The sequence below is a fragment of the Ornithorhynchus anatinus genome, chromosome 3, assembly GCF_004115215.2.
Source record: "Ornithorhynchus anatinus isolate Pmale09 chromosome 3, mOrnAna1.pri.v4, whole genome shotgun sequence".
NCBI classification, from domain to species: Eukaryota; Metazoa; Chordata; class Mammalia; order Monotremata; family Ornithorhynchidae; genus Ornithorhynchus; species Ornithorhynchus anatinus.
In genome coordinates, this window is record NC_041730.1 from 139853073 (window position 1) to 139880281 (window position 27209).

Consider the following 27209-nt stretch of genomic DNA (forward strand, 5'->3'; position numbering starts at 1 on the left):
GCCGACTTGTTCCTTCCAAGCGCTTAGTCCAGTGCTCTGCACACGGTAAGCGCTCGATAAATACTATCGAATGAATGAATGAACCCACATCCTCTGACTCCCAGACCCGGACTCTTTCCGCTCTCCCTCCGGCTAGGCCTCCCTCGGCCTCCACCACCTCATCTCGTCACTCCCGCTCTTCCCCGGGCTCCTTCTAGGGGTCTGATGGCCCCCGCCTTCTCAATCGATACTAATAATACTCATCATGGTATTTGGTAAGCGCTTACTCTGTGCCAAGCACCGGGGGAGACGCAAGTTAGTCAGGTTGGAGACAGTCCACTTTCCACGTGGGCCTCACAGTCTTAATCCCCCATTTGACAGATGAGGGAACTGAGGCCCAGTACGGAAGCTGAAAACGGAAGACTGCGTCCAACCCAATCTCCTCGTATCTACCCCAGCGCTCAATACAGTGCCTGGCCCATAGAAAGCGCTTAACGAATACCACAATCGTTATCCGGTAGACTGGGAGTTCTTTATGGGCAGGAAGGGTATCTGCCAACTGTTTTAAGGCATTTTCCCAACCGCTCGGTGCACCGTTTTGCACATAGGAAGCGCCCAGCCCGAGCCCTCGGACTCTCGGGCTCGTGTTTTTTCACTAGATCAAGCTGCTTCTCGTGGGATAATGGGAAAAAGCTCATTTCGAAGCTCCTCTAACAGAAATGGAACGACTACTCTTTTTCGGCCATCTCTGTCCCCAGCCGATCAATCGAAACATTTATGGAGTGCTTCCTGAGTGTCTAGGACCGTAATAAACATTTAGGTAGGTACGACAAAATCCCAACACGTATTTCCTGCTCCTAAGAAATATATGACTTAAATGGGGAGACGGACGTATAAAATCGGTTATAGACAGTGGGAGCGGACGGAAAAATGACGACCCGATGGGAAGTAAAAATGAACCAACGGTGGTATTCGTTATTAGACCACGCTCCTTCCCTATGAGCATTAGCGCATTTTTCGACTTTGGTGAAAGCAGCCTGGCCTAGTGAACCGGGCCTGGGACTTGGGTTCTGATCCCGGGCCCACCACTCATCTGCCGTGTGACCTCAGGCAAGTCGCTTCGCCTCTCCGGTCCTCGGTTCCCTCGTCCGTAAAACGGGGACGAAGACCGTGAGCCCCACGTGGGACCGTGTCCCAACCTGACGAACCCCAACGCTTAGTATAGTGCCTGGCACACTCGTGCATTCGCTCATTCTTTCAGTCGTATTTCTTGAGCGCTTACTGTGGGCGAAACACCGTACCAAGAGCTTGGGAGAGCGCAATAGAACAACCAGCAGGCACAATCCTGCCCACAACGAGCTCACAGTCTAGAGGGGGAGACACAGACATTAATATAAATAGAGGGAAAAACAAAAAATTAAACATATACAGATTCTCCCTACTTGCTGTGGGGATGCGAAGGAGGATGAATGAAGAGAGCAAGGAAGAGCGGCGCAGAAGGGAGGGGGAGAGGAGGGCGCAGTCAGGGAAGGCTTCTTGGAGGAAAGGGGCCTTCGAGAAGGTTTTGAAGTGAGGGAGGGCAATTATCTGTCCGCTAAGTGGAGGGAGGGCGTGCCAGGCCAGAGCGACCACACAGTAAGGACCTGCAAATACCTTAGAAAAGCAAGAAAAACGCCTTAATTACACCCCACAACCGTAGGCGCGCCCCGGGCCGTCCTCCTGGCTTCACCCACCTGAAAGAACGGTCGATAATCGTCAGCACATCTCCATGCTTCAGGGTGACTTTTTTGACCACTTGAACTCCATTCAGAAGGGTGGGATTGACAGTACTGAAGTTGGTCAGGACGGCCTACGAGCCAAAAAACGAAAAGGTCGGAGTCCAGCCACCGGAAGAGATTCCCGGCCAATGCCGCGGAGGCAGGACGGGGCGGGGGAGAAATAAAAATCCCGGCCTCACCTCTCTGTCCTGGTTAATGTCAATGCTGCAGTGCTCCTTAGAGCACTGAGGGAGCTGGATACGGATATCGCAGTCGGTTTTCCTTGGGGGAAGAAAGGGAGAAGGCCCGCGTTACGGGGTTCACGCGACGGAAAGAGAATCCCAGTCCTAAAACCCTCGGCCCGTACTTTCTCTCTCTTTTTTCTACCTTAAATTTGGAACTCGCGCCCGCTTTTGCCGGCCACCGGAGACGGAGTCGCGGAAACGCGCGGCCCGGCGTGAGGGAGGGAAGGAGGTCGAGAGGCTGACGGAAATAACGTCTGACGGAGACAAGCGGCGTGGCTCAGTGGAAAGAGCCCGGGCTTGGAAGTCAGAAGTCATGGGTTCGAATCCCTGCTCTGCCACTCGTCAGCTGTGTGACTGTGGGCGAATCACTTCACTTCTCTGGGCCTCGGTCTAGGCTTCGAGGCTCTCCATCACCTCGCCCCTTCCTACCTCTCCTCCCTTCTCTCTTTCCACCGCCCACCCCGCACGCTCCGCTCCTCCGCCGCCCGCCTCCTCGCCGTCCCTCGGTCTCGCCCGTCCCGCCGTCGACCCCCGGGCCGTGTCCTCCCGCGGTCCCGGAACGCCCTCCCTCCTCACCTCCGCCGAACTGATTCTCTTCCCCTCTTCGAAACCTTACTTAAAAATCACCTCCTCCGAGAGGCCTTCCCAGACCGAGCTCCTCTTCTCCCTCTACTCCCTCTGCCGCCCCCCTTTACCTCTCCACAGCTAAACCCTCTTTTCCCCCTTTCCCTCTGCTCCTCCCCCTCTCCCTTCCCATCCCCTCGGCACCGTACTCGTCCACTCGACTGTATATATTTCCATCACCCTATTTATTTTGTTAATGAATTGTACATCGCCTCGATTCTATTTAGTCGCCATCGTTTCTACGAGACGTTCTTCCCCTCGACTCTATCTATCGCCATCGTTCTCGTCCGTCCGTCTCCCCCGATCGGACCGTGAGCCCGTCGAACGGCAGGGACCGTCTCTATCTGTTGCCGACTGGTTCGTTCCAAGCGCTTAGTACAGTGCTCTGCACATAGCAAGCGCTCAACAAATACTATTGAATGAATGAATTTTCTGAGAACAAACAGTAACAATTCATGCCCACAGAGAGCTTACAGTCCAGAGCTAAGCATTTACTATGTGCCAGGCACCGTTCTAAGCGCTGGGGAAGACACAAAATAATTGGGTCGGACACATTCCCTGTGCCACCCAGGGCTCACGGTCTCAGTTATCTCATCTGTAAAGAGAAGCAGAGAAGCAGCGTGGCTCAGTGGAAAGAGCCCGGGCTTGGGAGTCAGAGGTCTTGGGTTCGAATCCCAGCTCTGCCACTTGTCAGCTGACTGTGGGCAGGTCCCTTCACTTCTCTGTGCCTCGGTTCCCTCATCTGTAAAATGGGGATTGACTGTGAGCCTCACGTGGGACGACCTGATGACCCTGTATCTACCCCAGCGCTTAGAACAGTGCTCTGCACATAGTAAGCGCTTTACAAATACCAACATTATTATTATTATTATTAAAATGGGGACTGAGAGCATGAGCCCTATGTGGGACAGAGACTGTGTCCGACCAGCTTTTCTTCTAATCACCCGAGTGCTTAGCACAGTGCCTGGCAAAATAGTAAGCGCTTAACAAATACCACAATGATCAAAAATCTCCTGCTGTAGCGTTCGAGTGTAGAATCGTGGCGAACCTTTTAGGACTGTCAGAAAACTCAAATGCCTCTGGACAACCGTGCAACAATCCGTTCAGCCAAATCTTCAGTTTTATTACTATCATTGTTATTAATAATCAGCCATATCTAGTGAGCGCTTTCCATGTGCAAAGCACTGTGCTAAGCACTGGGGAGAGTACACTATAACATCAGCAACATTCCCTCACGTCACATATATTTTTGCATTTCCCAGGTTCCCCCCCACATTGACCAAAACGTCACGGATCACTACTGAAAAAAGCGATTAATCACATTTTCACGATCAAAGAGCCACGCAAGAAAACTACCAATCAAGATTTTGATCTACATATCCGGTGAACCAGCTAATAATAATAATAATGTTGGTATTTGTTAAGCGCTTACTACGTGCAGAGCACTGTTCTAAGAGCTGGGGTAGACACAGGGGAATCGGGTCGTCCCACGTGAGGCTCACGGTCTTCATCCCCACTTTAGAGATGAGGGAACTGAGGCCCAGAGAAGCGAAGTGACTCGCCCACAGTCACACAGCTGCCGAGTGGCAGAGCCGGGATCCGGACCCACGACCTCGGACTCCGAAGCCCGGGCTCTTGCCACTGCGCCACGCCGCTTCTCAATTTCCAAATCCAATTGTTCATAATCAAATAGCAATGCAAGAAAGCTATCGATCAAGATTTCGATCGACATATCTGGCGAACTGCCCGGCGATACTTACTTTTCAAATCCGGTTGAGCCAAAAGGGACCTTGCGCCGACCAACCGGAGGCCCGATATGAGCCGCGCTAAACCGACGCCATCATCGGCGCTTAGAACAGTGCTCGGCCCACGGGAGGCGCTTAAAAAATGCGTCGTCATCGTCATCATCTAATGCTAAAATGATAACCCGGGCTACGATATAATCGCTCTCTTTGGGCCGAAACACTTCGGGGAGGGGGCGGATCGGACCGCGGCAGCCGAAGCACCGAAACAAGAGGGGTATATTCATTCGGTAGCATTTATTGAGCGCTGACTATGTGCAGGGCACTGGACTGAGCGCTTGGAATGGATAACGGGCCATCAGCGCAATGTTGGAAGTTCGCCTCTAGTCTCTCCCGGGTTTAAGGAGCGGATCGTTTAAGGATCGTCTCCCCCGATTAGACCGTAAGCCCGTCAAACGGCAGGGACCGTCTCTATCTGTTGCCGACTTGTTCATCCCAAGCGCTTAGTACGGTGCTCTGCACATAGTAAGCGCTCAATAAATACTATTGAATGCATGAATGAATGAATGGATTGAGCTCACCGGCCAAACCAGCACGTCGTAGTCGTTAAAGGGTAACAGGTCCCATCCGTTCCATCTCTTCTGATAACGATCACGCTTCCAAACGTCATTTTCTGAAAGAGAAATACAATCCCCCAAGTTCATTCCATTCATCCAATAGCATCTATCGAGCGCTTACTAGGTGCAGAGCACCGGACTGAGCGCTTGGAATGGACAAATGGGTAACAGATAGAGACGGTCCCCGCCCTCCGACGGGCTCGCGGACTAATCGGGGGAGACGGACAAAACAACAGTGGAAAAAGTTGCTCTTTTCGAAAGGATAAAAAGACGATCCAGCCTTCTCAGCCGTTGGCCAGGGAAAAGGAGTATTTAGGAAGTGGTTGCTGTGTGTGAAGTATTCATTCATTCAATAGCATTTATTGAGCGCTGACTATGTGCAGGGCACTGGACTAAGCGCTTGGAATGGATAATTCGGCAACAGACAGACGATCCCCGCCCAACGACGGGCTCGCGGTCTAATCGGGGGAGGCAGGCGGCAGAGCCGAACAGAGTGAAACATGCACACGTGGCCACGCACACCCGCCTTGCACACACATTTGTCCGTTCCAAGCGCTTAGTACGGTGCTCTGCACATAGTAAGCGCTCCATAGATACGATCGAATGAATGTTCACACACGCTGGCCTCAGCAAGGACCAGGCCGCCCACCAGCCCCGCTCCTCGCCTCTAAGTGGTGCTCCCTCCAGCTTCAAAGCCCTACTGAGCGCTCACCTCCTCCAGGAGGCCTTCCCACACTGAGCCCCCCCTTTCCCTCCGCTCCCCCTCCCCTCCCCATCGCTCCGACTCCCTCCCTCTGCTCCGCCCCCTTCCCCTCCCCGCACCACTGGGGCCTATTCGTATATATTTATTATTCTATTTCTTTTATTAACAAGTCATTCAATAGTATTTATCTATCGAGCGCTCACTACGTGCAGAGCACCGTACTAAGCGCTTGGAATGGACAGATCGGTAACGGATAGAGACGGTCCCCGCCCTCCGACGGGCTCCCGGTCTAATCGGGGGAGACGGACGGACGAGGACGACGGCGATAAATAGATTCGAGGGGAAGAACGTCTCATTAAAACAATAGCAAATAAATAGAATCGAGGCAAATAAATAGAATCAAGATGTGTATAGATCTTCAATTCTATTCATTCTGCTGCTACCGATGCCTGTTAACTTGTTTGGTTTCGTTGTCTGCCTCCCCCTTCTAGACTGTGAGCCCGTTGTTGGGCAGAGATCGTCTCTACTGCCCAATTGTACTTTCCAAGCGCTTAATACAGTGCTCTGCACGCAGTAAGCGCTCAACAAATACGATCGGATGAATGAGTGGTATTTATTGAGCGCTTATTATCCGTAAAGCACCACACTAAGCGCTTGGGAGAGGACAAGGTAGCGCTGTAACGGACGCGTCCTCTGCCCACAGTGAATTTACAGTCTAGAGGGGGAAATGGATGAAGTCATCATAATAATGATAACGACGGCATTTGGAATTTACTTTGGGCCCAGCACCGTTCTAAACGTTGGGGAGATACAAGGTCATCAGGCTGTCCCACATGGCGCTGGGGGTCCTTAATCCCCATTTTACAGATGAGGTCACTGAGGCACAGGGCAGCGAAGTGACCGCGTCGAAGTCACCCGGCAGACAAGCGGCGGAGCCGGCATTCGAACCCGGGACCTCTGACTCCCAAGCCCGGGCTCTTCCCACTGAGCCAGGGACACGGGTGCTGCGTGGCCGAGGGAACAGGGGAGAACAAAGGTGGCGCGTCAGGGCGACGCCAGAAAGAGTGGGAGATGAGGAAATCGGGGCCTAGTCAGGGAAGGCTTCTCGGAAGAGGCGCGGGGGCACGGAACGTGTCTGCTCACCGTTTTAGGGGGACTCTCCCAAGCGCTTCGTACAGCGCTTGGCACACAGCTAGCTCTCGATAAATGCGACTGACCCGAATGCGCCTTCCACCGGGCACTGGGCTAAGCGCCGGATGACACCCGGACACCGTCCCCGCCCCTCTGCTACGCGGCTCTTTCTTTTCCCTCTTCACTCTATTAAATCACATCCCTCCTCATCCACCGGCTCCTCGCCAGCCGTCTGGTCGTCGAGGGCACCTGCCGTCCGCCTAAGGGGAGCCACCGTCGCTGGCCAAGCACTGTACCGAGCGCTCGCTAGAGTCCAACAGAAGCGAGCTCAACGTCCCCCAGCCCCTAAGGGCTTCACCGTCTTGGGAGAACCGAAACTAAGACTCACGCCAGAGAGGTGCAAGTAAGAAGAGGTACACGCCCTGGTACTTATTGAGCGCCTACTCTGTGCGCGGCACTGTACTAAGCGCTCGGGAGAGGAGAAGAGAATGAGGAGACAAGCCGACAGTCTGGAGGGGGGACAGGACGTCGCCGTGCGTGGCCATGAGGGCAGCGGGCAGGTGTGAGGACCAGGGTCGTCGGCTCGAGAGGGAAGAGGGTGAGCCGGGGTAGGACGGGAGGGGCGTCGAGGGGATCCATTCATTCATTCGATGGTATTTATTGAGCGCTCACTCCGTGCAGAGCGCCGTGCTAAGCGCTTGGAACGGACAGATCGGCAAATCCGGGGACGGACGAGGAGCGGCGCGGCCCGGTGGGTGGAGCCCGGGCCTGGGAACCCGAAGGACCCGGGCGCTAATCCCGGCTCTGCCGTCTGGCTGCTGGGGGACCGGGGGCCCGAGTCACTCCCCCTCTCCGACCCTCAGTTCCCTCATCCGTCAAAGGGGGATTGAGAGCGGCCCAGCCCGAAGGTCTGCGGGGCTGGGGTACAGGGCCCTCATCTCCTCTTCTCCCTCTTCCTTCTCTGGCCCTCAGTTCCCTCCTCTGGAAAATGGGGATGAAGACTGTGAGCCTCACGTGGGACAACCTGATGACCCTCTATCGACCCCAGAGCTTAGAACAGTGCTGGGCACATAGTAAGCATTTAAAAAAATACAACTATTTATTTCTATGTCTCCCTTGGACTTGGATTTGGTCTCACTCTAGGCTTCGAGGCTGTCCGTCCCCTGGCCCCCTCCTCCCTCTGCTCCCTTCTCTCTTTCCGCCGCCCGCCTCCCCGCCGTCCCCCGGTCTCGCCCGTCCCGCGTCCTCCCGCCTCACCTCCGCCAAACTCGTTCTCTTCCCCTCTTCAAAACCCTACTTAGAGCTCCCCTCCTCCGAGAGGCCTTCCCAGACTGACCTCCCCCTTTGCCCTCTGCACCCTCTACCACCCCCCCCCTTCGCCTCTCCGCAGCTAAGTCCTCTTTTCCCCCCCTTTCCCTCCGCTCCTCCCCCCTCCCTTCCCCTCCCCTCGGCACTGTGCTTATTTGGATAGATTTTTATTCCCCTGTTTATTTTGTTAACGAGGTGTCCATCCCCCTGATTCGCTTTATCGTGATTAAGTTGTCTTGTTTTAGTCCATCTGCCTCCCCCCCTTTAGACTGTGAGCCCATCAGTGGGCGGGGATTGTCTCTCTCTGCGGCCGAATTGAACATTCCGAGCGCTCAGTCCAGTGTTCTGCACAGAGTAAGCGCCCAATAAATACTACTGAATGAATGAATGAATTTGGTCCCTTTATTCCCTCCTCCCTCAGCCCCACAGCCCTTAAGTCCACATGTGTGATTTCTTTATCTCTATTAAAATGAGCTCGTGGTGGGCAGGGAATGGGTCTGTTTATTGTTGTAGTATACTTCCCCAAGCACTTAGTACAGTGCTCCACACGCAGTCATCACAATGCTGGTATGTGTTAAGCGCTCACTATGTGCCGAGCACTGTTCTAAGCGCTGGGGGAGACGCAGGGTCATCAGGTCGTCCCACCTGGGGCTCACAGTCCTAATCCCCGTTATCCAGATGAGGTCACTGAGGCCCAGAGCCGTGAAGTGACTCGCCCGCAGACACACGGCCGACAAGTGGCCGCGCCCGGATTCGAACCCATGACTTCGGACTCCAGAGCCCGGGCTCTTTCCACTGAGCCACGCTGCTTGCTCCCTAATAATAATAATGTCGGTATCTGTTAAGCGCTCACTATGCGCCGAGCACTGTTCTAAGCGCTGGGGGAGATACAGGGGAATCAGGTCGTCCCACGTGAGGCTCACGGTTGATCCCCATCTGACAGATGAGGGAACTGAGGCCCGGAGAAGCGAAGTGACTCGCCCACCGTCACCCAGCTGACAAGTGGCAGAGCTGGGATTCGAACTCATGACCTCTGACTCCCAAGCCCGGGCTCTTTCCACTGAGCCACGCTGCCTGCTCCCTAAATACAACTGAATGAATAATAGCTGTCTCCCCCCACTAGACTGTAACCACGCGCTTAGCACAAAGCCCTGCACATAAGAAGCGCTCGATAAATACAGCTGAATGAATGATGATGATGTTGGCATTTGTTAAGCGCTCACTAGGTGCCCAGCACTGTTCTAAGCGCTGGGGTGGACGCGAGGAGCAAAGCGACTTGCCCGCGGTCACACAGCCGACCCGAGCCCCGGTGGCCGCCGAAGAGGCCGGGCCCGGCTGTCGGAAGGACCTGGGTTCAAATCCCGGCTCTGCCACTCGTCGGGGGGCCGACCCCGGGCGGGTCCCTTCACTTCTCTGGGGCCTCGATTCCCTCCTCTGCCAGACGGGGATCGAGACGGGGGGGGCAGGGATGGCGTCCGGCCCAGTGACCTCGGGCTGCGGGTCCAGTGCCTGCCACGTAGTGAGCGCTAACGGACTCCGCTAAAAAGGAAAAGAGGCGTCCTGCCCGCTCCTGCCTCGGGAAACGGAAAGGCAGGAGGGCAGGGGCGGGGACGGGAGGGAGACGGACACGGATACCGGGGAGGCAGGGGCAGGGGAAGGAAGGGGGCAAAGGGCAGAGGCCGGCGGGCAGGACCGGGGTCAGGGGGCAGGTGGACGGGGGTGGCAGGGCGGGGTCGGTGGGCAGAGGTCAGGGGCAGGAGGAAGGGGTCAGCGAGCAGAAACAGCGATCAGGGGCAGCAGGCAATGGGTAGGGACAGGGGTCAGTGGGCAGGGGCAGCAGGAAGGGGTCGGTGGGCAGAGGTCTTGGGCAGCTAGCGGGGGTCAGCGGGCAGAAAGAGCGGTCAGGGGCAGCAGGCGATGGATAGGGACAGGGATCGGGGGCAGGGGGAAGGGGTCAGTGGGCAGAAAGAGCGGTCAGGGGCAGCAGCAGTGGGTAGGGACAGGGATCGGGGGGCAGGAAGAAGAGGTCAGTGGGCAGAAAGAGCGGTCGGGGCAGCAGGCAATGGGTAGGGACAGGAATCAGGGGGCAGGGGCAGGAGGAGGGGGCAGCAGGCAGGCATCAGTGGGCAGGGGCAGCAGGAAGGGGGTCGATGGGCAGAGGTCTTGAGCAGCTAGCGGGGGTCAGCGGGCAGAAAGAGCGGTCAGGGGCAGCAGGCGATGGGTAGGGATCAGAGGGCAGGGGGCAGGGGGAAGTGGGCAGAAAGAGTGGTCGGGGCAGCAGGCAATGGGTCGGGACAGGGATCGGGGGGCAGGGGGGAAAGGGTCAGTGGGCAGATAGAGTGGTCGGGGCAGCAGGCAATGGGTCGGGACGGGGATCGGGGGGCAGGGGGGCAGGGGGAAGGGGTCAGTGGGCAGAAAGAGTGGTCAGGGGCAGCAGCAGTGGGTAGGGACAGGGATCAGGGATCAGGGGCAGGAGGAGGGGGCAGCAGGCCGGGATCAGAGGGCAGGGGCAGCAGGAAGGGGGTCGATGGGCAGAGGTCTTGGGCAGCAAGCGGGGGTCGGCGGGCAGAAAGAGCGGTCAGGGGCAGCAGCAGTGGGTAGGGACAGGGATCAGGGCTCAGGGGCAGGAGGAGGGGGCAGCAGGCAGGGATCAGTGGGCAGGGGCAGCAGGAGGGGGTCGATGGGCAGAGGTCTTGGGCAGCAAGGGGGGGTCGGCGGGCAGAAAGAGCGGTCAGGGGCAGCAGGCGATGGGTAGGGATCAGGGGGCAGGGGCAGGAGGAGGGGGCAGCAGGCAGGGATCAATGGGCAGCAGGAAGCAGGCAATGGGCAGGGGCAGCAGGCAGGGGTCAGCGGGCAGGTGTCACGCTGGGCAGGAACAGCGGGCAGGAACAAGAAGGGGGCAGGGGCAGGAGGAAGGGGTCAGAGGTCAGGGGCAGGGAGAAGGGGGCAGGAGGAAGGGGGCAGGGGCAGGAGGAAGGGGTCAGGGGTCAGGGAGAAGGGGTCAGGGGCAGGAGGATGGGGTCGGGGGCAGGAGGTTGGGGGCAGGGGGCAGGGAGAAGGGATCAGGAGCAGGAGGAAGGGGTCGGGGAGAAGGGCTCAGGGGGCAGGAGGAAGGGGTCAGGGGGCAGGAGGAAGGGGTCAGGGGGCAGGAGAAAGGGGTCAGGGGCAAGGAGAAGGGGGCAGGGACAGGAGGAAGGGGGCAGGGGCAGGAGGAAGGGAGAAGGGGCAGGAGGATGGGAGAAGGGGGCAGGGAGAAGGGGTCAGGGGGAGGAGGAAAGGGTCAGGGGGCAGGAAGAAGGGATCAGGGGCAGGAGGATGGGGTCAGGGGTCAGGGGTCAGGGAGAAGGGGGCAGGAGGAAGGGGGCAGGGGCAGGAGGATGGGGTTAGGGGGCAGGGAGAAGGGGTCAGGGGCAGGAGGAAGGGAGAAGGGGTCAGGGGTCAGGGAGAAGGGGGCAGGAGGAAGGGGGCAGGGGCAGGAGGATGGGGTCGGGGGCAGGAGGAAGGGGGCAGGGGTAGGAAGAAGGGGGCGGGGCAGGCGGGCGCGGCGCTTAGCACAGTGTGCGGGGAGGGGAGGGGAGGGGAGGGGAGGAGGGAGGGCCGCCACTTACCGGACCTACCGGCCGTGCTGGGGGGAGGCCTCCGCTGCTCCTCCCGCCGCTGCTCCTCCGCCGCTGCTGCTGCTCCTCCTCCTCCGGGCGGCCCTCCGGCCTCCTCCTCCTCCTCCTCCCGCGCGCGCGCGGCCCCGCCAACGGCCGCTGGCCCCCGCGCGGATCCCTCCGCCCGCCCCGCGGATCCCTCCGCCCGCCGCGGCGGGGCGCCGTCCGCCGGGACTACTTCGCGGCCGCATCACCCCCGCGGCCCCGCCGGCCCGCCGACGTTCGAAAGTTGGCGCCAAGGCCTCTGATTGGTCGAGGGGAAGGAGCGTCGCCGGACAAGGGCCAATGGGGAGCGGCGACGCGCCGCCTCCCTCTGCGCAGGCGCGGCCCGCGGGGGTTCCCGCCCCGCCCGCAAGGGGGCGTGGGCGGGGAGGGCGGGGACCCGAGACGGACCGCGCCTGCGCGACAAGAATAGTCATTCAGTCATTCAGTCATTCATTCATTCATTCATTCATTCATGCGGATTTAATAATAACGTTGGCCTTGGTTCAGCGCTTTCTATGTGCAGAGCACTGTTCTAAACGCCGGGGGAGACACAGGGTCATCAGGTTGTTGGTATTTGTTAAGCGCTTACTAGGTGCCAAGCACTGTTCTAAGCACTGGGGTAGATACAAGGTGATTAGGGGGTCCCACGTGGGGCTCAAGTCCTCATCCCCATTTTACAGATGAGGGAACTGAGGCACAGAGAAGTGAAGTGACTTGCCCAAGGTCACACAGCTGACAAGTGGTGGAGCTGGGATTCGAACCCATGACCTCTGACTCCCAACCCCATGCTCTTTCCACTGAGCCACGCTGCTTGTCCCACGTGAGGCTCACAGGCTTCATCCCCATTTTACAGATGAGGTCACTGAGGCCAGAGACTAATAATGATAGGCGACGGCACTAAGCCTGCGCGCCAAGAATAGTCATTCATTCATTCATTCACTCATTCATGCGGATTTAATGATCATGTTGGCATTGGTTAAGCGCTTACTATGTGCAGAGCACTGTTCTAAGCGCTGGGGGAGACACAGGGGAATCAGGTTGTCCCACGTGAGGCGCCCAGCCTTCATCCCCATTTTACAGATGAGGGAACTGAGGCCCAGAGAATAATAATGATGGTATTTGTTAAGCACTTACTACGTGCAAAGCACCGTTCTTAGCGCTGGGGTAGATAAAGGGTCATCAGCTTGTCCCACGTGGGACTCACAGGCTTAATCCCCATTTTACAGATGAGGGAACTGAGGCCCAGAGAAGTGAAGTTCAATAGTATTTATTGTTCAATAGTGTTTATTGAGCGCTTACTATGTGCAGAGCACTGTACTAAGCCCTTGAAGTGACTTGCCCGCAGTCACACAGCTGACAGGTGGCGGGGTCGGGATTCGAACTTGTGCCCTCTGACTCCCAAGCCCGGGCTCTTGCCGCTGAGTCACGCTGTTTCACGATAATAACTGTGATATTTCTTCATCACTTGCTACGTGCCAGGCACTGGGCTAAGCGCTGGGGTGGATCTGAACAAACTGGACTGGACCCAGTCCCTGTCCCCCATGGGCCTCCCAGCCTCAATCCCCATTTTACAGAGGAGGGAGCTGAGGCCCAGAGAACTGAGTAATAAAAATCATAATGATAATAATGATGGGACGTGTTAAGCGCTTTCTATGTGCTGAGCACTGTCCTAAGCACGGGGGGAGATACAAGGTGATCAGGTTAACGAAATGTACATCGCCTTGATTCTGTTTAGTCGCCGTCGTTTTTACGAGACGTTCTTCCCCTCGACTCCATTTATCGCCATCGTTCTCGTCTGTCCGTCTCCCCCGATCAGACCGTAAGCCCGTCAATCGGCAGGGACCGTCTCTATCTGTTGCCGACTTGTTCATTCCAAGCGCTTAGTACAGTGCTCTGCACATAGTAAGCGCTCAATAAATACTATTGAATGAAAGGTTGTCCCACGTGGGGCTCACAGTCTTCATCCCCATTTGAAAGATGAGGTCACTGAGGCCCAGAGAAGTGAAGTGACTCGCCCACAGTCACCCAGCTGACAAGTGGCGGAGCGGGATCGGAACCCATGACCTCTGACTCCCAAGCCCGGGCTCTTTCCACTGAGCCACGCTGCTGCTCATCGTGATAGTACTTGTTAAATGCTTACTACGTGCCAAGCACCGTTCTAAGCGCTGGGGTAGATACGAGGTCATCAGGTTGTTCCACGTGGGGCTCCCAGTCTTCATCCCTATTTTACAGATGAGGTCACTGAGGCACGGAAAAGTTAAAAGTGACTTGGCCAAGGTCACACAGCAGGCAGGTGGTGAAGTCCAGGTCAAAGGGGGACTCGTTCATTCATTCAGTCGTATTTATTGAGCGCTTACTATGTGCAGAGCACTACCCGACGACTCCTCTGCCGCCCGCCCGCTATCCCTCCTCGACTCTGCCGACCTCCTGCTCCACCATACCGCGCCCGCTCACCGACTCGGTCACACCCTCGATCTCGTCATCTCCTACCGCTGCGCCATCTCCTCCCTCACCGACTCTGAAATCCCTCTCTCCGACCATAACCTTCTCACCTGCCTCATCTCTCACACTCCCTCCCCCTGCAGATCTTGGCTACTGCCCCACAGAGACCTCCGCTCTCTCGATCCCGTCCGTCTTTCCGAAAGCGTCTCTCCTCACCTCGCCGCCCTGTCCTCGCTTCCCACTCTCGACGATCAGGTCTCCGCTCTCGACTCCACCCTCTCTACTCATCTCGACTCTCTCGCCCCCCTTTCCCTCCGCCGCTCTCGCTCCACTGACCCACGGCCCCGGATCACCTCCTCCGTCCGCCTCCTACGCTCCTACGCTCGAGCTGCCGAGCGCCGCTGGCGAAAGTCCAAGCACCGAGCCGACCTCACGCACTTCAAATCTATCCTTTCCCGCCTTAACTCTGCCCTCTCCTCCGCCGGGCAAAACTTCTTCTCCTCCCTCATCGACACCCACGCCCGTCACCCCCGCCGATTGTTCCGGACCTTTAACTCTCTCCTTAGGCCCCCTGTTCCTCCCCCTCCCCCATCTCTCACCCCTAATGATCTGGCCACCCGTTTCCTCACGAAAATCAACACGATCGGGTCTGAGCTCCCCAAAGTCACCCCTCCGCCTCTCCCCTCCCCCCCACCGACCCTCTCCCCTACTTTCCCATCCTTCCCTGCAGTATCCTGGGAAGCAGTGTGGCTCAGTGGAAAGAGCATGGGCTTTGGAGTCAGGGCTCATGAGTTCAAATCCCAGCTCTGCCACTTGTTAGCTGTGTGACTGTGGGCGAGTCACTTAACTTCTCTGTGCCTCAGTTCCCTCATCTGTAAAATGGGGATTAAGACTGTGAGCCCCACGTGGGACAACCTGATTCCCCTATGTCTACCCCAGCGCTTAGAACAGTGCTCGGCACATAGTAAGCGCTTAACAAATACCAACATTATTATTATTATTATCCTCGGAGGAGATCTCCTCCCTCCTCGCAAGTGCCACCCCTTCCACCTGCGCCTCGGACCCCATTCCCTCTCACCTTATTAAAAGCGTCGCCCCTGCCCTCCTCCCTTCCTTAACTTCTATTTTTAACCACTCGATCTCCAAGGGCTCCTTCCCCGCTGCCTTCAAACATGCCCACGTCTCCCCCATCCTAAAAAAACCCGCTCTCGACCCCACTTCCCCCTCCAGTTATCGCCCGATCTCCCTACCACCCTTCCTTTCCAAAATCCTAGAACGAGTCGTCTACAATCGATGCTTAGAATTCCTTAACTCCCATTCTCTCGCGGACCCCCTCCGATCCGGCTTCCGTCCCCTCCGCTCTACCGAGACCGCTCTCTCTAAGGTCACCCGTGACCTCCTTCTTGCCAAATGCAATGGCTCCTACTCCATTCTGATCCTCCTCGACCTCTCTGCTGCCTTTGACACCGTCGACCGTCCCCTCCTCCTCCATACCTTATCTCACCTCGGCTTCACGGACTCTGTCCTCTCCCGGTTCTCCTCTCACCTCTCTGGCCGGTCATTCTCGGTCTCCTTCGCCGGAGCCTCCTGCCCCTCCCATCCTCTAACTGTTGGGGTTCCTCAAGGGTCGGTTCTCGGCCCTCTTCCGTTCTCCATCTACACGCACTCCCTCGGTGAACTCATCCGCTCTCACGGCTTCGACTACCATCTCTACGCAGATGACACGCGGATCGACATCTCCGCCCCCGTCCTCTCCCCCTCCCTTCGGGCTCGCATCTCCTCCCGCCTCCGGGACGTCTCCGCCTGGATGTCGGCCCGCCACCTGAAACTCGACGTGAGCGAGACCGAGCTCCTCATCTTCCCTCCCGAACCCGGTCCTCTCCCAGACTTCCCTATCACCGTGGATGGCACGACCATCCTTCCCGTCTCTCGGGCCCGCGATCTCGGTGTCATAGCGTGGCTCAGTGGAAAGAGCATGGACTTTGGAGTCAGAGTTCATGGGTTCGAATCCCGGCTCGGCCACTTGTCAGCTGTGTGACTTTGGGCAAGTCACTTAACTTCTCTGTGCCTCAGTTACCTCATCTGTAAAATGGGGATTAAGACTGTGAGCCCCACATGGGACAACCTGATTCCCCTGTGTCTACCCCAGCGCTTAGAACAGTGATCGGCACGTAGTAAGCGCTTAACAAATACCAACATTATTATTATTATTTATCCTTGACTCGTCCCTCTCGTTCGCCCCACACATCCTATCCGTTACCGAGACCTGCCGGTTTCACCTTTACGATATCGCCGAGATCCGCCCTCTCCTCTCCACCCAGACGGCTGCCTTACCGCTACGGGCTCTCGTTATATCCCGGCTAGACTACCGTGTCGGCCTTCTCTCTGACCTCCCTTCCTCCTCTCTCGCCCCGCTCCGGTCTATTCTTCACTCCGCCGCCCGGCTCATCTTCCCACAGAGACGATCCGGGCCTGTTGCTCCCCTTCTTAAACAACTCCAGTGGTTGCCTATCGACCTCCGCTCCAAACAAAAACTCCTCACTCTAGGCTTCGAGGCTCTCCGTCACCTCGCCCCTTCCTACCTCTCCTCCCTTCTCTCTTTCCACCGCCCACCCCGCACGCTCCGCTCCTCCGCCGCCCGCCTCCTCGCCGTCCCTCGGTCTCGCCCGTCCCGCCGTCGACCCCCGGGCCGCGTCCTCCCGCGGTCCCGGAACGCCCTCCCTCCTCACCTCCGCCAAACTGATTCTCTTTCCCTCTTCAAAACCCTACTTAAAACTCACCTCCTCCGAGAGGCCTTCCCAGACCGAGCTCCTCTTCTCCCTCTACTCCCTCTGCCACCCCCCCTTCACCTCTCCGCAGCTAAACCCTCTTTTCCCCCATCTCCCTCTGCTCCTCCCCCTCTCCCTTCCCATCCCCTCGGCACCGTACTCGTCCGCTCGACTGTATACATTTTCATCACCCTATTTATTTTGTTAACGAGATGTACATCGCCTCGATTCTATCTAGTCGCCATCGTTTTTACGAGACGTTCTTCCCCTCGACCCTATTTATCGCCATCGTTCTCGTCTGTCCGTCTCCCCCGATTAGACCTTGAGCCCGTCAAACGGCAGGGACCGTCTCTATCTGTTGACGACTTGTTCATTCCGAGCGCTTAGTCCAGTGCTCTGCACATAGTAAGCGCTCAATAAATACTATTGAATGAATGAATGAATACTAAGCGCTTGGAATGGACAATTCGGCCACAGATAGAGACAGTCCCTGCCCAGTGAAGGGCACATGGTCTAAACGGGGGAGGCAGAAAACAAAACAGAACGAAACAAGTAGTCTCGCGTCAATACCATCAAGATGAATAGAATCAGAGAGATATATACATCATGAATGAAATAGAGTAATAATATATACAAAAATGCCCAGCGCTGAGGGGAGGGGAAGGGGGAAGAGCAGAGGGCGGGAGAAGGGGGAATGGGGAGGGGAAGAGGAGCAGAGGGAAAGGGAGGGCTCAGTGTGGGAAGGCCTCTTGGAGGAGGTGACCTCTCAGTAGGGCTTTGAAGGGGGAAGAGAGTCAGTTTGGCGGAGGTGAGGAGGGAGGACGTTCCGGGACCGCGGGAGGACGCGGCCCGGGGGTCGACGGCGGGACGGGCGAGACCGAGGGACGGCGAGGAGGCGGGCGGCGGAGGAGCGGAGCGTGCGGGGTGGGCGGTGGAAAGAGAGAGGGAGGAGAGGTAGGAGGGGGCCAGGGGATGGAGAGCCTCGAAGCCTAGAGTGAGAAGATTTTGTTTCGTGCGGAGGTCGATGGGCAACCACTGGAGGTTTTGGAGAAGCGGAGTGACAGGCCCAGAGCCTTTCTGCAGGAAGATGAGCCGGGCGGCGGAGCGAAGAATAGACCGGAGCGGGGCGAGAGAGGAGGAAGGGAGGTCAGAGAGAAGGCTGACACGGTAGTCTAGCTGGGATATTATGAGAGCCTGGAACTGTAAGAAAGCTGTTTGGGCGGAGAGGAAAGGGCGGATTCTTGGCGATGTTGTGAAGGTGAGATACTTACTATGCGCCAGGCACTGTACTAAGCTGTCGGGTTGGGGACAGTCCCTGTCTCACATAGGGCTCACAGTCTTCATCCCCATTTTACAGATGAGGTTACTGAGGCACAGAGAAGTTAAGTGAGTTGTCCAAAGTCACGCAGCAGATGAGTGGTAGAGGCAGAATTAGAATCCACGACCTATCTATCTATCTCTCTCTCTGTGTATATATATACACACGTATAATTCTATCATATCTATAATTCTATTTATTTATATCGATGCCACTGAAATACTTCTTTTGTTTTGTTGTCTGTCTCCCCCCTTCTAGACTGTGAGCCCGCTGTTGAGTAGGGATCGTCTCTATCTGTTACCGAATTGTACTTTCCAAGTGCTCAGTACAGTGCTCCGCACACCGCAAGCACTCAGTAAATACGATTGAATGAATAAATAAACGAACGACCTTCTGACTCCCAGGCCCGGCCTCTAGCCCCTAGGCCCTGCGGCTTCTCGGTACGAGAGCAAGGGGAGGGGCTGAGAGCAGGGAGGGAAAAAAGATGACAAATGTCAAGAGTGACGGGAAGAATCGATAGAAAACCTTCGCGATGGCAGTGAGGCGATGGGAAGCATAAATCTCGGAGTGAAAATCTCACCGATGGAGCCCCCGGGAGCCAAGTCAGACATGGCACCGATCCTAGGGGTAAAAAAAATCTCACCACAAGAACTCACTGGGAGACCAGTCAAGCCCGAAGGCCTGGGAGTCAGAAGGTCATAGATTCATTCCTTCAATCGTATTTATTCATTCATTCGATAGTATTGATTGAGCGCTTACTATGTGCAGAGCACCGTACTAAGCGCTTGGAATGTACAATTCGGCAACAGATAGAGACAGACCCCGTCCTTTGACGGGCTTACGGTTTAACCGGGGAGACAATGATTCATTCCTTCAATAATATTTATTGAGTGCTTACTATGTGCGGAGCACTGTACTAAGCGCTTGGAACGTACAAATCGGTAACAGATACGGTCCCTGCCCTCTGACGGGCTTACGGTCTAATCCGGGGAGACGGACAGACGAGAACGATGGCAATGAATAGAATCGAGGGGATGAACATCTCATTAAAACAATAGCAAATAAATAGAATCAAGAGCAAATAAATAGAATCAAGAATAAATAGAATCAAAAATTTATTGAGCGCTTACTGGGTGCAGAGCGCCCTACTAAGCGCTTAATTTTAATCCCAGCTCTGCCACCTGCCTGCTTTGTGATCTTGGGCAAATCACTTCACCTCTCTGGGCCTCAGTTTCCTCATATGAGGATAAGGATGATGGTATTTGTTAAGCGCTTACTACGTCTCAAGCACTGTTCTAATCGACAGAACACTAAGCCACGCTGCGTAACGGAAGTGACCTGGTCAACGTCGCACAGCAGACAAGTGGCAGAGTGGGGATTAATAATAATAATTGTAGTAATCACGGTATTTGTTAAGCACTTATTATGCGCAAGGCACTGTACCGAGCACTGGGTGCAAGCAGATCGGGTTGGGCACGGTCCCCGTCCCATAGAGAGCTCACAGTCGCCAACCCCATTTTACAGATGAGGACGCTGAGCTCCGGAAAGTTAACCGATTTACCCAAGGTCCCATAGAGATAGGTGGTGGAGCCGGGATTAGAACCCAGGTCCTTCTGACTCCCGGGCCCTAGGCTCCATCCACTACACTCTGCTGCTTCCCTAATGACCACCAGTTCTATAATAATAATAATAATAACAGTGGTGTTTGTTAAATAGCTACTATGTAGAAGGGAGAACAAATAAGGAGTCTCACCGTCCGGTCTCACCTTCACACCATCGCCAAGATCGGCCCTTTCCTCTCCATCCAAAGGGCTGTCGTGCTGGTATAAGCATTAGACTGTGACTGATTAGACTAATTATTCATTCAATAGTATTTATTGAGTGCTTACTACGTGCAGAGCACTGTACTAAGCGTTTGGACTGTACCAAGCGGCAACAGATAGAGACAATCCCTGCCCAGTGACGGGTTTACAGTCTAATCGGGGACTGTGAGCATGTCCCTGATCAGGGATTGTCTCTATCTGTGGCCAAATTATTCATTCATTCATTCATTCAATAGTATTTATTGAGCGCTTACTATGTGCAGAGCACTGTACTAAGCGCTTGGGATGAACAAGTCGGCAACAGATAGAGACGGTCCCTGCCGTTTGACGGGCTTACAGTCTAATCGGGGGAGACGGACAGACAAGAACAATGGCACTAAACAGCGTCGAGGGGAAGAACATCTCGTAAAAACCGATGGCGACTAAATAGAATCGAGGCGATGTACAATTCATTAACAAAATAAATAGGGTAACGAAAATATATACAGTCGAGCGGACGGGTACAGTGCTGTGGGGATGGGAAGGGAGAGGTGGAGGAGCAGAGGGAAAAGGGGAAAATGAGGCTTTAGCTGCGGAGAGGTAAAGGGGGGATGGCAGAGGGAGTAGAGGGGGAAGAGGAGCTCGGTCTGGGAAGGCCTCTCGGAGGAGGTGATTTTTAAGTAAGGTTTTGAAGAGGGAAAGAGAATCAGTTTGGCGGAGGTGAGGAGGGAGGGCGTTCCGGGACCGCGGGAGGACGTGACCCGGGGGTCGATGGCGGGATGGGCGAGACCGAGGGACGGCGAGGAGGTGGGCGGCAGAGGAGCGGAGCGTGCGGGGTGGGCGGTGGAAAGAGAGAAGGGAGGAGAGGTAGGAAGGGGCGAGGTGACGGAGAGCCTCGAAGCCTAGAGTGAGGAGTTTTTGTTTGGAGCGGAGGTCGATAGGCAACCACTGGAGTTGTTTAAGAAGGGGAGCGACATGCCCAGATCGTTTCTGCGGGAAGATGAGCCGGGCGGCGGAGTGAAGAATAGACCGGAGCGGGGCGAGAGAGGAGGAAGGGAGGTCGGAGAGAAGGCTGACACGGTAGTCTAGCCGGGATATAACGAGAGCCCGTAATAGTAAGGTAGCCGTTTGGGTGGAGAGGAAAGGGCGGATCTTGGCGATATTGTAGAGGTGAAACCGGCAGGTCTTGGTAACGGATAGGATGTGTGGGGTGAAATTATCCATTCCAAGCGCTTAGTACAGTGCTCCGCACATAGTAGGTGCTCAGTAAATACTACTGAATGAAGGAATGAACAAACGCTCATAATATCCCGACTGGATTATTGTGTCAGCCTCTTCTCTGATCTCTCTGCTCCTCCTCCCCGCTCCGACTCCCTCCCTCTGCTCTACCCCTTTCCCCTCCCCTCGGCACTTGCGTATATTTGTACATATTTATTATTCTACTCCTTTTATTAATGCTGTGTATATAGCTATTATTCTATTTAACTATTTTGATGCTATCGATGCCCGTCTACTTGTTCTGTTTCGTTGTCTGTCTCCCCCCTTCTAGACCGTGAGTCCGTGGTGGGCAGGGATTGTCTCTATCTGCTGCCGAACTGTACTTTCCAAGCGCTTAGTACAGTGCTCTGCCCACAATAAGTGCTCAATAAATACGATAGAATGAATGAAATACCATCATTTTGATTATTATTGTTATTGTTATTATTACCGGCAGACGGTGAGCCCCGGGAATATGTCCAAGCTGATGACCTACTGCGGGGCTTAGCACAGCGCTGGGCCCATTGTGCTTAATGAATGATACTGTTACTATTAAATATGGCTATTTTTATCATTCAATCAATCAGTGGTATTATTTGAACACTTACTAGGTGCAGAGCACAGTACTAAGTGGTTGGAACAGTTCAGTACAGCTCACTGATCAGTCACACCCCTTGCCCCTAATGAGCTAATTGTCTAGAGGGGAAACAGACGTTCATCGAGAAGCAGCGTGGCTCAGTGGCAAGAGCCCGAGCTTGGGAGTCAGAGGTCATGGGTTCGAATCCCCACTCTGCCACTCGTCAGCTGCGTGACTGTGGGCAAGTCACCTCACTTCTCCGGGCCTCCGTTACCTCATCTCTAAAATGGGGATTAACTGTGAGCCCCACGTGGGACAAGCTGATGACCCTGTATCTCCCCCAGCGCTTAGAACAGTGCTCTGCACATAGTAAGCGCTTAACAGATACCAACATTATTATTATGTGAATCAAGAAATTATGGATACGTTAACACAAAATACTTTTACTAATAAATATTACTATTCCTATCGATCAGTCGGTGGAATTTATTGAGCACTAAGTGCAGAACACTGTACTAAGCGCTTGAGTGAGTACAAGCCAACAGAACTAGCAGAAATGCTCTCTGACCATAATGACCTTACGGCGTCGAGGGGGACACAAATATTCCCGTGAAGAAATAAATTACAGATATGTACAAAAATGAATACTATTCATAATAAACATTGCTATCACTATCAATCAATCAATCAGTGATATTTATCGAGTGCTTACTGTGCGCCGAGCACCGAACCAAGCATTTGGGAGAGGACAGTACAACAGACTTAGCAAACACGCTCCCTGGCCATAGCGAACTTACAGTCTAGAGGGGAAGACAGTTTAATACGAGCAAATAATTTATAATATATCATTTCAAGCCATTACTAGAGAGATAGCGTGACCTAATAGAAAAAACGCAGGCCTGGGAGTCCGAGGAGCTGGGTTCTAGTCCCGGCTCTGCCACCCGTCTGCTGGGTGACCTTAGGCAAGTCACTTCACTTCTCTGTGCAGTTCTCCCCTCTGCAAAATGGGTTTTAATGCCTGCTCTTCCTCCTCCTTGGACTATGAACCTCATGTAGGGCCTGATTATCTTGTCTCTACTTCAGGGCTAAGAACAGTGCTTGGCACGTAACAAAAAGCCGCCATTATTATCGGCGATTGATTGCTGGTGTTGAGTGCCAAACTCCACCTGCTACCGAATCTGCTTTAGGATGCGTTTCCCCACTTCTCGAGAACTTTCCGTGGTTGCCCATCCACCTCCACGTCCACCAAAAACTCCTCATTCTGGACTTCCAAGCCGTCCATCCCCCGGCCCCCTCCTACCTCCCCTCCCTTCTCTCCTTCCCCATCGCAGCCCGCCCTTTGACGGGCTTACGGTCTAATCATTTATTTATTTGTATTGCTGTCTGTCTCCCCCGCCCTAGACTGTGAGCTCGCTGTGGGCAGGGATTGTCACTGTTTATTGTTGTATTGTACTTTCCCGAGCGCTTATTACAGTGCTTTGCACCCAGCAAGCACTAAATAAATACCATCGAATGAAGGAATGAAGGAATGACTGTGTCACTTGTCAACTGTGTGACTTTGGGCAAGTCACTTCACTTCTCTGCACCTCAGTCACCCATCTGTAAAATGGGGATTACGTCTGTGAGCTCCACGTGGGACAACCTGATAATCATAACAGTAATGTCGGTATCTGCTAAGCGCTCACTATGTGCCGAGCACTGTTCTAAGCGCTCGGGTAGATACAGGGTAATCGAGTTGTCCCACGTGAGCCTCACAGTCTTCCTCCCCATTTGACAGATGAGGGAACTGAGGCCCAGAGAAGTGAAGTGACTTGTCCACAGTCACACGGCTGATAAGTGGCAGAGCCGGGATTAGAACCCAGAACAGTGCTTGGCACATAGTAAGCGCTTAACAAATACCAACATTATTATTATTATCATCATTATTATGAATGCCATTGATTGATTGATTAAAGAAGGCCCGATTTGGATTTGACCAAGAAACAAATGTAAAATCCACAAGAATTGCTCATTTTCACTTCCTGGGGTCTTCACCAAATACGAATTTAAAAAAGGGAAAGTGTAGGAAAGTTGATTTGAAGGTTGGATGGCAGACGACGTCCCTTCAGTGACCCCTTTGCCCCCGGCCCCGCACGGATAAATCCCAAGAGCGGCGTGGATTCTTTTCGATACGGAGAAAGGGAGAGAGAGTTCGCCTGCTCCGTTCCCCATTTGGGGACAGGATCCGGACCTCACCTGGTCTCGACTCTTCATCCCGCGCCGACGGGAAGGTGAGGCGGGTGAGGAGCGGAAAAGGGGAGGTTGGGGGGCGAGGAGAGGAACAATCTGGGTCAAACAGCTCCGCTGGAGGCGTCCACGACAGTCGATCGTCCGGTGGCCTGGATTCAAGTGAACGAATGTTTCCTCACCGTGGTTACGGCTCCCATCCCTAGATCGTTCAGTTCTCGATTCCTTTCCCGGAATGTTCGACGAGGAGAGAATCCACTTGGGGTTGGGCAGGGCTGTTGGCCGGAACGTGTCTCTCCCAAGCGTTTAGTGCGGTGCTCTACACACGGTAAGCGCTCCAGAAATACCCCCGGTCTACTAAAGCGGGAATAACCGAGGCCGAAAAGATGGGATAGCATCGACAGGGAGGCTCGCGCGGTCTCTTGAGCCTAGGCGATGCAGCTTGCTAGAGGTGAAGTGTTCTAGAGAAGCGGTGTGGCCTAATGGGCTTGGGAGTCAGAGGTCCTGGGTTCTAATCCTGTCTCAGCCACTTGCCTGTGGTATGAGTTAGGGCAAGTCACTTCACTTCTCTAAATTTCCTCATCTGTAAAATGGGGACTCAATCCTTGTTCTTCCCGACCCTCAGCTTCGAACTCCATGAGGGACAGGGACTGTGTCCAGCCTGATTATTACAATTTTTGGGGGGTGGGGTATTTGCTGAGCGCTCGCTATATACCAGGCACTGTACTAAGCGCTGGGGGTAGATACAAGCGAATCGGGTTGGCCAAAGTCCACGTCCCACGTGGGGCTCACGGTCTTAATCTTTATTTTACAGACGAGGTGACTGACGTGTGGAGGTTAGGTGACTTGAGGCGGAACTGGAACCCAGGTCCTTCTGACTCCCAGGCCCAGGCTCTATCCACTAGGCTATCCTGCTTCTGCGTGGCTCAGTGGAAAGAGCCCGGGCTTGGGAGTCAGAGGTCATGGGTTCGACTCCCGGCTCTGCCTCTTGTCAGCTGTGTGACCGTGCGCGAGTCACTTCACATCTGTGGGCCTCAGTGACCTCATCTGTAAAATGGGGATTAACTGAGCCTCATGTGGGACGGCCTGATGACCCTGTATCTCCCCCAGCGCTTAGAACGCTGCTCGGCACATAGTAAGCGCTTAACAAGTACCGTAATTATTATTATTGTTACCTTGTATCTACCCCAGTGCTTAGAACAGTGTTGGGCATGCTGCGTTTGCTGCACTTGGGCTACGGCAAGCCCCTACACCCTGTGAGCCCCTGGGGGGATAGGACCTGTTTCCAACCCGATTACCTTGTACCTACCCCAGCGCTCAGAACAGTGCCCGGCACATGGTAAGCGCTTAACGAGTACCATTACCACCGATAACACGTGCCACTGTCATTTATTTTACTATCTGTCTGCCCAACTCGAGCGTAAGCTCCTCAAAGGGAGGGATCATGTCTACAGAGTCTACTACGGTCTCTGTTTTTAAGCCCTTAAAAGAGCGCGTTTCTCTCTGCACACAGTGAGCGTTCAATAGGTCCCTGCCCTCAGTTTATTGCGGCAGCCCCCTCCCATCTTACCTCGCTACTCTCCTCCTGGAGCCCGGCCCGCGCACTTCACTCCTTTAACCTACTCGCTGTACCTCGGTCTCAACTGTCCCACCGCCCACCCTCGGCCACGTCCCGTCTCTGGCCTGGACCGCTCTTCTTCACGTGTGACAGGCCGTCACTCTCCCCATCTTCAAAACCCTCCTAAAATCATATCTAAGTTTGCTCCGGGCAGGGAACGCTGCCAACCTCTCTCCCACATCCTGCCTCTGGCCCGGAACGCCCTCCCTCCTCGGATCCGATAGACGATGACCCTCCCTTCAAAGCCTTACTGAAGGCCCATCTCCTCCGAGAGGCCTTCCCCGACTAAGCCCTCCTTTCCTCTTCTCCCCCTCGCTTCTGCGTCGCCTTTGCAGTTGGATTTCCTCACTTTATTCCCCCCTCCCTCAATAACCCAGCACCTCTGTCCATATCCATCGTTTATTTACTTATATTAACGAGAAGCAGCCTGGCCTAGTGGGTAGAACCCGGGCCTGGGAGGCAGGATCTCCAAGGGCTCCTTCCCCTCTGCCTTCAAACACGCCCACGTCTCCCCCATCCTAAAAAAACCCGCTCTTGACCCCACTTCCCCCTCCAGTTATCGTCCTATCTCCCTACTACCCTTCCTTTCCAAAATCTTAGAACGAGTCGTCTACAATCGATGCCTAGAATTCCTTAACTCCCATTCTCTCCTAGACCCCCTCCAATCTGGCTTCCGTCCCCTCCGCTCTACCGAGACTGCTCTCTCTAAGGTCACCCGTGACCTTCTTCTTGCCAAATCCAATGGCTCCTACTCCATTCTGATCCTCCTTGACCTCTCTGCTGCCTTTGACACTGTCGACCGTCCCCTCCTCCTCCATACCTTATCTCACCTTGGCTTCACGGACTCTGTCCTCTCCCGGTTCTCCTCTTACCTCTCTGGCCGATCATTCTCGGTCTCCTACGCCGGAGCCTCCTCCCCCTCCCATCCTTTAACTGTCGGAGTTCCTCAAGGGTCAGTTCTCTGCCCTCTTCCGTTCTCCATTTACACTCACTCCCTCGGTGAACTCATCCGCTCTCACGGCTTTGACTACCATCTCTACGCAGATGACACGCAGATCTACATCTCCGCCCCTGTCCTCTCCCCCTCCCTTCAGGCTCGCATCTCCTCCTGCCTCCGGGACGTCTCCACCTGGATGTCGGCCCGCCACCTAAAACTCAACATGAGCGAGACTGAGCTCCTCATCTTCCCTCCCAGCCCGGTCCGCTCCCAGACTTCTCTATCACCGTGGATGGCACGACCGTCCTTCACGTCTCTCGGGCCCGCGATCTCGGTGTCATCCTTGACTCGTCCCTCTCGTTCACCCCACGCATCCTATCCGTTACCGAGACCCGCCGGTTTCACCTCTACAATATCGCCAAGATCCGCCCTTTCCTCTCCACCCAAACGGCTACCTTACTATTACGGGCTCTCGTTATATCCCGGCTAGACTACCGTGTCAGCCTTCTCTCTGACC

At 55.0% G+C, this 27209-nt stretch overlaps 1 protein-coding gene across 1 annotated transcript in view; it reads right to left on the reverse strand.

The window, feature by feature from the left end:
* The window catches only part of LOC103165580 (proliferation marker protein Ki-67-like), a 57408-nt gene extending 32759 nt beyond the window's left edge, over positions 1-24649 (reverse strand). Inside the window, exons 1-4 of the mRNA XM_029059908.2 lie at positions 24147-24649; positions 4929-5020; positions 1937-2018; positions 1713-1828 (exon numbers count right to left, since the gene is read on the reverse strand). Coding sequence (XP_028915741.1) covers positions 1713-1828; positions 1937-2018; positions 4929-5020; positions 24147-24164 — 308 coding nt within the window. The 5' untranslated portion in view covers positions 24165-24649. The remainder of the gene's footprint in view (positions 1-1712; positions 1829-1936; positions 2019-4928; positions 5021-24146) is intronic.
* Positions 24650-27209: the final 2560 nt, after the last annotated feature.